Consider the following 10,322-nt stretch of genomic DNA (forward strand, 5'->3'; position numbering starts at 1 on the left):
CAGGCTTAATGTACAGTTCAATATCCCAACCAACAACTATTTCCTTGCCATTTTAGTGATCACTTTGTTATCTCTGACCCTTCCATTACCTCTCCATCAGGTACTATCACTACCTGTTCTCCCACTACCTGCCCCCCTCACTGCGGGCGCTGGTGGACCGCACTTCCAACTGTGAGGACATCCTCATGAACTTCCTGGTTTCCTCCGTCACCCACCTGCCACCAATCAAAGTGGCCCAGAGGAAGCAGTACAAGGAGCTGCCCAGCCCACAGGTGAGGCGACACCCATCGATGGTGAATTTGACCAATGAGCTGCCCAGCCCACAGGTGAGGCCACTCCCATCAGCTGGATGTCTGACCAATGAGTTATTTATTGCTGTAGTTGTGATACTGTATATAAAGCATAACATTTGTCCAAAAAAGTTACATTACATTTTTCTCAAATGTTAAGATCAACCAATACCAGAATGACTTGATAGACCGCTTATTAACCAGGGTTAGACCTGTTGAGAGTTCAACCTGTTATAAGATGTATTTTTACACAACAATAATCATTAAATCCCTCGCCACAAATAGTCGGTTATTGCTGCATAACAATAACTTGCTCCGGTTTATTTTTGTAAAGATGAGATTATCCCAGACCGTATGTCACAGTGGCGGTTATCTCGTCCGACTCTGTCAGACTGGAGATAAGAACAACCCTATTTGTAGCAGTTCCCTAGTTTTCTGACAGGCAATACACTGTACAACATCCTTATCAGCCTATAACGAAGATTGAGAAATTGTGATACCAGTAATAGTCTACATTAGTGTACATTCCCACGGTATACAGAACCATAATTCCGTCTGTACGTTAATGTTATGTGCGTACGACGACCTGGGTTTCTAACTCACCCTCTTCTCTCTCCACATCTTTCATCCTCCCAGGGTACGAAGATGAGCGCTCCGTGGGCCAACCCAGAGCACTTTATCCAGAGACAGGAGTGTGTGAACAGCTTTGCCAGATGGTTCGGCTACATGCCCCTGGTCCACTCCCAGTTCCGCCTGGACCCCCTGCTCTTCAAGGACCAGGTGTCTGTCCTGCGCAAGAAGTACAAGGACCTGGAACGTGCATGATGGGGACCGAGACAGAAACACTGTGTGGAGGCCTGGTCTGGTGGTTAAATGTAGACAGAGCCTGGTGATAAAAGGAGGGAGGGGACCTAAAGCTAAGAGAGACTCCGCCTCCAGGGGTCTGAGACAACAGGCTATTGGAGGAGTAAACATATGGAGGAAGCCTTATGTCCTCGGTGAATGAACACTAGAAGATGCCACTCACTCCCATTGCAGTTTGAATATCAAAGGAAGGCGCCAAGTGGACAGTTAATGGTGCAGTGCACTCCAGCTGGTGTATTTCTACAGTACACCGGCGAGTTGAGAATGTCGCACAGCGATTGGTTCATTTCACGTAACTATAAGACCAATAAAAACAGTGCAAACGGCAGATTTTAAAACAGGTAGACTTCTGACATCACAAAGCATCACTTCAACTGCATTCACCAGACCCTTAAAAGTATCCAAGGCAAAGCAGACATTTCTCACAATGTATTTATTTTGTAGAAAAAGACCTATTGCTTGTGCTTTCTCCGAGATCATGCGCAGTGTACAAAAATAGATTCACACTTCCACAGCAGTCGGCATGCAAGGTTCTTAACCCTTAAGGTAAGCAGGGGGGTGTTGCCCAGCACTCAGGAAGCTAACCTCAAGAATAATGCTAAAACACACAAACACCTGAGATAAATAGCTGCCAGTGGCGATGAGATCCCATTGTCTTCAACTCAGCTTACAGGTGACAGTCACTAGTTGGGACACAAAGAATAAGGGCAGATTTTTTTGCTGATACTAGATCAGCCTTTTGTGCACTGAGTAAAATTCACAACACTGATTTCAAGTTTATTTAGCTGGTCCTGAGTCGTTGCTTACCACTCAAAAAAAAGGCTTGGCAAGTCTGAACTCATAATATCGGAGTAAAAAAAAAAAAAAAGAAGATACTGACAGTACAAAACATTTGTAGTAAACTCAGTTCATTCAATGTCTCTGAAAGCACCATACTGTAAAGGTAGATCACCAAAAGCTTCTAGCAGTCTGTCTCACACAAGTACAACAATGGTTGGAGGTACTAGGGCCAAGAGTTTTCTGGGTCAGGAAAAACCCATGGCCCCTAGTGGGAGGGCATCGTGAAGTGCAGTTAGGGAGAGTTCATCTGTGATATCATTTCCTGAGTGTCAGCATGGCGTTGACGTCCCATAACAGGTTCCTCATCTGGTCCATCAGAATCTTCATCTCCTGGTTTTTCTGCCTCATCTTCTGTGAGAGGGACCATGACACACCGAACCCAATCAGATTCAAGGGAATGTAACATCTCTGTACTAACTATTGAATCAGTGACATACAGACGAAGTGGACATGTCACAAACCTCCAGCACTTCTCGTCTCTCCTGGCTTACAGCCGGACTGCAGGGCTCCACTCTCACAGGGGCCATCTCCTCCCTTACATATGGCACCAGCTGGAAAGACAGACGTGTGATACACTAAGTTCATCACATCATTGGCACACATAAACCAACTACAGGACAATATACTGTCAACGGTGACAAAGTACAGACAGACAAACAAGTAGAGCTTGTGTATAGCCAGAAAGACAAACACTAGAGGGCCGAATCGTACTGTGCTGGCTCGGATATTTCATTTTTCACATGATCCATACCAGCATAGTTCCAGCAACTATGGTGAATGCATAACCAAGCCAGCCCAGTACAGCTTGGATAGACTCAGTAGAGCGAAAGGTCAATGGAATATTTTTTTTACATAGATTTAATTGAGCCCTACCTCTGAGGGTTCTTCCTGCAGGTCAGAGGTCATCTCAACACAGCGCTCGTAGAGAAGGCGGAGCTTGCGAAAAAGCAGGGCGAGCTGACGGAGGTGCTCCTGGAGTTTCCCGAAGCGGTCCTGATACACAGCCTGGCTCTGGGTCACCCCGTTAGGCAACTGATAGATGGGGAAAGAGGGGGGGATAACCACAGAATGACGCTAAATAGTGTGTATCTTTTTGAACGGCAGTGTGTATGTATGTTGGTAATACACACACACTCAAAAGTTTGGGGTCACTTACGTTTCCATGTTTTTGAAAGAAACACACAATTTGTGTCCATTAAAATAACATCAAGTTAATCAGTAATACAATGTAGACATTGTTAATGTTGTAAATTACTTTTGTTGCTGGAAATGGCTGATATTTAATGGAATATCTACATAGGCGTACAGAGGCCCATTATCAGCAACCATCACTCCTGTGTTCCAATGACATGTGTTAGCCAATCCAAGTTTATAATTTTAAAAGGCTAATTGATCATTAGAAAACCCATTCTCAATTATGTTAGAAAAGCTGAAAACCGTTGTTCTGATTAAAGAGGCAATACAACTTCTTTAGACTAGTTGAGTATCTGGAGCATTGGCATTTGTGGGTTCGATTACAGGCTCACAACGGCCAGAAACAAATGTCTTTTGAAACTCTGCAATTTCTCACATGGAATAGCCTGACAAGAAACTGAAGATCTTGACCAACGCTGTATACTACTCCCTTCACAGAACAGCGCAAACTGACTCTAACCAGAATAGAAAGAGAAGTGGGAGGGCCCGGTGCACAACTGAGCAAGAGGGCAAGTATTAGTGTGTCTAGTTTGAGAAACAGAAGCCTCAAGTCCTCAACTGGCAGCTTCATTAAATAGTACCCGCAATGCTGACTTTCTAGGCAGAGTTGCAAAGAAAAAGCCATATCTCAGACTGGCCAATAAAAAGAAAAGATTAAGATGAGCAAAAGAACACATACACTGGACAGAGGAAGACTGGAAAAAAAGTTATGGACAGACGAATCTAAGTTTGGGGTGTTCAGATCAAAGAACATTCGTGAGATGCAGAAAAAATAAAAAGATGCTGGAGGAGTGCTTGACGCCATCTGTCAAGCATGGTGGAGGCAATGTGATGGTCTGGGGGTGCTTTGGTGGTGGTAAAGTGGGAGATTTGTACAGGGTAAAGGGGATCTTGATGGCTATCACTCCATTTTGCAACGCCATGCCCTGTGGACGGCACTTAATTGGAGCCAATTTCCTCCTACAACAGAACAATGACCAAAAGCACAGCTCCAACCTATGCAAGAACTATTTAGGGAAGACCGTATGGTACGTAAGAAGTGCACATCAAGCCAATCCAACTTGTGGGAGGTGCTTCAGGAAGCATGAGATTAAATCTCTTCAGATAACCTCAACAAATTGACAACTAGAATGCCAAAGGTCTGCAAGGCTGTAATTGCTGCAAATGGAGGATTCTTTGACGAAGGCAAAGTTTGAAGGACACAATTATTATTTCAATTAAAAATCATTATTTATAACCTTGTCAACGTCGACTATATTTCCTATTCATTTTTCAACTGATTTCATGTATGTTTTCATGGAAAACCAGGACATTTCTAAGTGACCCCAAACTTTTGTATGGTAGTGTGTGAAAATCTCACACACACACTACCAGTCAAAGGTTTGAACACACCTATACAGTCAAGGGTTTCTTTATTTGTATTATTTTCTACATTGTAACATAATAGTTAAGACATCAAAACTATGAAATAACACATAGAATCATGTAGTAACCAAGAAAGTTAAAACAAATATATATTTTATATTCTTCAAAGTAGCCACCCTTTGCCTTGACAGCTTTGCACACTCTTGGCATTCTGTAAACCAGTTTCACCTGGAATGCTTTTCCAACAGTCTTGAAGGAGTGCCTACATAGGCTAAGCACTGTTGGCTGCTTTTCCTTCACTCTGCGGTCCAACTCATCAGAAACCATCTCAATTGGTTTGAGGTCGGGTGATTGTGGATGCCAGGTCATCTGATGCAGCACTCCATCACTCTCCTTCTTGGTCAAATAGCCCTTACACAACCTGGAGGTGTGTTGGGTCATTGTCCTGTTGAAAAACAAATGACAGTCCCACTAAGCGCAAACCAGATGGGATGGCGTATTTCTGCAGAATGCTGTCGAACCATGCTGGTGAAGTGTGCCTTGAATTCTAAATAAATGAGTGTCAGCAGCAAAGCAAATCCCACATCATCCCACCACCTCCTCCATGCTTCACGGTGGGAACAAGACATGCGGAGATCATCCGTTCACCTTCTCTACGTCTCACAAAGACATGGCAGTTGGAACAAAAAGTCTCATTTGGACCGGTCCAATTTCCATTGCTCGTGTTTCTTGGCCCAAGCAAGTCTCTTATTATTGGTTTCCTTTAGTAGTGGTTTCTTTGCAGTAATTCGACCATGAAGGCCTGATTCACGGAGTCTCCTCTGAACAGTTGATGTTAAGATGTGTCTGTTCCTTGAACTCTGAAGCATTTATTTGAGCTGCAATTTCTGAGGCTGGTAATTCTAAGGAACTTATTCTCTGCAGCAGAGGTAACTTGAGGTCTCCCTTTCCCGTGGCGGTCCTCATGAGAGCCAGTTCCATCGTAGCGCTTGGTTATATCGACTGCATTTGAAGAAACTTTCAAAGTTCTTGAAATGTTCCACATTGACTGACCTTCATGTCTTAAAGTAATGACTGTCGTTTTGCATTGTTTTCTGAGCTGTTCTTGCTATAATATGGACTTGGTATTTTACCAAATAGGGCTATCTTCTGTGTACTACCCCTACCATGTCACAACACAACTGATTGGCTCAAACGCATTAAGAACAAAATAAATTCCACAAATGTACTTTTAACAAGGCACACTTGTAATTTAAATGCATTCCAGGTAACTACCTCATGAAGCTGGTTGAGAGAATGCCAAGTGTGTGCAAAACTGTCAAGGCAAAGGATGGCTACTTTGAAGAATCTCAAATATAAAGTATATTTTTGGGGTTAATACATGATTCCATATGTGTTGTTTCATAGTGTTGATGTCTTCACTATTATTCTACAATGTAGAAAATAGTAAAAATAAAGAAAAGCCCTTGAATGAGTAGGTGTGTCCAAACTTTTGACTGGTACTGCGCATATATACACACTATAAACAGTATTATTTTGAATCTCTATTGGGGGGGGGGGGGCACACACACTCGATGAGACTGACAGACAGCACATTCTAACTAACCTTAATTTCATCAGGTGAAATATTTCTCCCCAAACACCCATATCAGCAGACATTTACATGAGACCCGGATTTGAATACATATGATGTGAAAGCATAATGTATCAAATTAATGTGTCGAACCTTTGGGAAACACTGGCATTACCTGTGTGGCTCGTGTGATCTGGAAGATCTCCATGGTGCGTGTGACGATGTCCTGGACGGTCTCCTGACCGATTCGACAGAGGAACACAGGGGAGATCTCTCTCAGGGCTCCCTGAGGGAGCATGGGAGGCTGGCCGGGGCCTAAGCCTGGGGGCAGGTGGGACTGCTGCTGCTGGGAAAGCATACCAGCCAGACCAGGCCCCTTTTGAGGTAAGGGTGTAGCCATATGGGACCTAGGGAGGGGAAGAGGGACTCAAAGTGGAGGAAGGGAATGGGGAGGGAGGTCAAAGGGTGAGAGGGGGTGTGGCACAATGGAGTTCACAGGTAAGCAAGCACTCATTTGCAAATTTGCACAAGAAGCTTTTATCAAATATAAAAATCAAAAGGATACTGCTTTACTTAAAAGATTTGTTAAACCAAGCTAAAGATATTTGGGGGAGGCATTAACCTGTGTGGCTCAGTTGGTAGAGCATGGCACTTGCAATGCCATGGTTGTGGGTTTGATTCCCACGGGGGACCAGTACAAAAAGTATAAAACTGTGGGCTCTGGATAAGAGTGGTCTGCTATATGACTACAGGTGTTTTCACACTTGGTCTCTTTCAGACAGTTCGCTTAATTTTTGTGCAGTGTTGGAACTCGGCCTCTCAAGAGCCACAAAAACGAACCGAACTCAGACCACCTCTCGAGATGGTCTCAGTTTGGTTTGCTTTTGCAGCTCTTTTGAGGGGTCAGAGTTACGTTCTGTTTCCTGTTTTAGGGCAATTAGAACACAAAGCTCCCCAGGTTCACTTGTCCTTATTCCCACACCACACACTAGGCTACTGCAACACCGTGCCATAGCCCTTCACATTGTTGCCAAAAAAAAGAGAAAATTATGATGAGCAGTAGAGGTCGACCAATTAAATCGGAATGGCCGATTAATTAGGGCCAATTTCAAGTTTTCATAACAATTGGAAATCAGTATTTTTGGGCGCCGATTTGCCAATTTCTTAAATATATATTTATACCCTTATTTAACTAGGCAAGTCAGTTAAGAACACATTCTTATTTTCAATGACGGCCTAGGAATGGTGGGTTAACTGCCTCGTTCGTTCAGGGGCAGAATGACAGATATCCACATTGTCAGCTCGGGGGACCCAATCTTGCAACCGTACAGTTAACTAGTCCAACGCAATAACGACCTGCCTCTCTCTCGTTGCACTCCACATGGAGACTGCCTTTTACGCGAATGCAGTAAGCCAAGGTAAGTTGCTAGCTAGCATTAAACTTCTCTTAACAATAAATCATAATCACTAGTTAACTACACATGGTTGATGATCTTACTAGATATTATCTAGCGTGTCCTGCATTGCATATAATCTGACTGAGCATATAAGTATTTGACTTGAGCGGTGGTAGGCAGAAGCAGGCGCGTAAACATTCATTCAAACAGCCCTTTCGTGCGTTTTTGCCAGCAGCTCTTCGTTGTGCGTCAAGCATTGCTCTGTTTATGACTTCAAGCCTATCAACTCCTGAGATGAGGCTGGTGTAACTGAAGTGAAATGGCTAGCTAGTTGCGTGCGCTAATAGCGTTTCGAACGTCACTCGCTCTGAGCCTTCTAGTAGTTGTTCCCCTTGCTCTGCATGGGTAACACTGCTTCGATGGTGGCTGTTGTCGTTGTGTTGCTGGTTCGAGCAATACTAAAGTGCCTATAAGAACATCTAATAGTCAAAGGTTAATGAATTACAAATGGTATAGAGGGGAAAAAAAGTCCTAGAATTCCTATAATAACTACAACCTAAAACTTCTTACCTGGGAATATTGAAGACTCATGTTAAAAGGAACCACCAGCTTTCATATGTTCTCATGTTCTGAGCAAGGAACTGAAACGTTAGCTTTCTTACATAGCACATATTGCACTTTTACTTTCTTCTCCAACACTTTGGTTTTGCATTATTTCAACCAAATTGAACATGTTTTATTATTTACTTGAGGCTAAATTGATTTTATTGGTGTATTATATTAAGTTAAAATAAGTGTTCATTCAATATTGTTGTAATTGTCATTATTACAAATAAAAAATGTAAAAAAAAATTGGCCAATTAATCGGTATCGGCTTTTTGGGTCCTCCAATAACCGGTACCGGTATTGAAAAAACATAATCGGTTGACCTCTAATGAGCAGTATTGCAGAAAAAACATGATTAGTAATTATGTAAATAGTCAAGGATGCACAGAAATTCTAAAATGCAAGGAGTTTTCAGTTCAGATGATTTGTTTGCAATATGTGATCTATAGGCTAAGAGAGCTTCATAAACTGCTTATTCAATTGTGGGGGTTGAATAGTGTGAAAAGACAACCTATTTGGTGAGAATCACAACATAGAGCTTAAATGGATTTTGTACCCTTAAAGGGATGGTAGCCTCCATTGGATGTACAATTTTCAATTACAGCATTATGTAATCTGTTACCAATAATATTTACAAGTTAAAAGTATCTTCTGATTACAATTATTATGACTCATCTTTTAAGCAAATGCAATCGATTAGTTTTCAAAATGTAAGTAGGCATATGGTATATCTAGCTGTCCAATAACACATTGATGGAATAGCTTGTCCTGCACTTTGTAAAAAACCCAGTGTATTGAGTGAATGTTGGGAAAAGATCTTGGTTCCTTTCTAAACAGAGCAATGTGAATGCAAAGATGACTCGGATCACAAAATAGGTGAAGTGAACTGGCAAAAGAGTTGAGTCCTCATTTAAAGGCAAGGCCAGCTTGAATACAAAGAGAACAACTCTTTAGCTTTGTTTGTTTTTACCACAGAGTTCACTTTAAAGAGGACTATGTCAATCTAATTAACAGCACCCTTGTTATGCTAGCTACTAATTTGCTAGCCCAATAATGGACTAAATGAGCTTAATGTTACTCATTATGGTCCAAGGACCTTGCATGTTCTGTTTAAAGGAGAATTGGCTCTGGAAGCCAAAACAGCCAAATACTTCCATCTACACGTGAATCGATTCTCAAATGTGGTACTGTATATATCCCTGTACTTTCAAATCACATTAAAAATAATCTCACAAATTCAAAACACACACCGTTTTAACCTTTTTTTGAACGATAGGCTGAGAGGGGGGGGGGGGCGTGCCTGCCGATTGGCTACAATTGCACACTATTACTACTAGTACCGAAGACGAATGCGTTCAACGACTCTTCTGTGTAATGGGATTGAGAGTCTCGACCAAGGGCTACTAAGCTAACGTTAGCTAGTTATTCAAGGAATAGAAACGTGTGTAAATGAATTGTATACCAAAGAGAATCATGAACGGTCTAGACTTGGATAGCGTCGACTCCCGCCTAGCTAAATTAAACAAGCGGCGTGATTATGTTAGCCATAGCTAGCTAGTTAACGTGTTAGCTTGCTAAAGGAGGAATTAAATACTGTGAAGCATGCGAGTGAAATTAAAAAAAATACATAAACTTACGGTGTAAAATGGTGTCCTTACAATTGTCAGCTGTGACTTATCGTAGCTACGTGTCTGTTTTATTTGTAAATGTGTTGTTCCGACGACTCAACAGCCTCTTTCAAAGAAGACAACCGCGTTAGCTTGTCAAACACGTCACTTCCGGCTTCTATGGGACTGTAGTAGTACATTTATCCACTAGGGGATAGTACAAGCATAGAGAGCAATGATTAGAGGCACAGTCCATATCTTGAATTTAAGGCATACCATAATAAATCACAATTCCCAAACTCAGAATTGTCCTACAAATAAGGTGCCATCTTATTCAATAAGACTGTGGAATAAAGACATATACACTCTTAAATTCAGCAGTACTATCCATAAATAAAATGATTTGTTATAAAGAAAATATTTTTTTTGTTCTATTAATGCCACAAGTTATAGCATTTGTAAATGCAGATGTGTGCAGATATTGTCTATTGAGTCCAGAGATTGGTTACTTTTGATAAATAACTAAGGAGAACCATTGTAACCTTTTGTACAAGGTGAGTTTAAGTGCCTTAAACTTCAGACAGAC

General features: G+C 41.8%; 2 protein-coding genes across 7 annotated transcripts in view; one reads left to right on the forward strand and one right to left on the reverse strand.

Moving 5' to 3' along the window:
- Positions 1-1,492, forward strand: part of LOC110496808 (exostosin-1c) — a 73,017-nt gene extending 71,525 nt beyond the window's left edge. For 3 of the 6 annotated variants that reach the window (XM_090208510.1, XM_036952646.2, XM_090208511.1), the window contains exons 11-12: positions 101-272; positions 927-1,492. In XM_090208510.1, coding sequence (XP_090064636.1) covers positions 101-272; positions 927-1,115 — 361 coding nt within the window. In that variant the 3' untranslated portion in view covers positions 1,116-1,492. Of the gene's footprint in view, positions 1-100; positions 327-926 lie in introns of all 6 variants that reach the window. The other 3 variants (XM_090208508.1, XM_090208509.1, XM_036952644.2) reach the window with 1 other exon arrangement.
- Positions 1,493-1,572: 80 nt separating this feature from the next.
- zgc:114119 (Med30 domain-containing protein) lies at positions 1,573-9,943 on the reverse strand. Its single transcript, XM_021571825.3, has 5 exons — positions 9,767-9,943; positions 6,302-6,533; positions 2,868-3,026; positions 2,456-2,545; positions 1,573-2,345 (listed from the first exon to the last, which is right to left on the reverse strand). Exons 2-5 carry the CDS (start codon positions 6,524-6,526, stop codon positions 2,250-2,252), a joined length of 570 nt encoding a protein of 189 aa, XP_021427500.1. The 5' UTR covers positions 6,527-6,533; positions 9,767-9,943; the 3' UTR covers positions 1,573-2,249.
- Positions 9,944-10,322: the final 379 nt, after the last annotated feature.

The sequence above is a fragment of the Oncorhynchus mykiss genome, chromosome 18 (genome assembly GCF_057628025.1).
Source record: "Oncorhynchus mykiss isolate SJ-2025 chromosome 18, ASM5762802v1, whole genome shotgun sequence".
Lineage (NCBI taxonomy): Eukaryota > Metazoa > Chordata > Actinopteri > Salmoniformes > Salmonidae > Oncorhynchus > Oncorhynchus mykiss.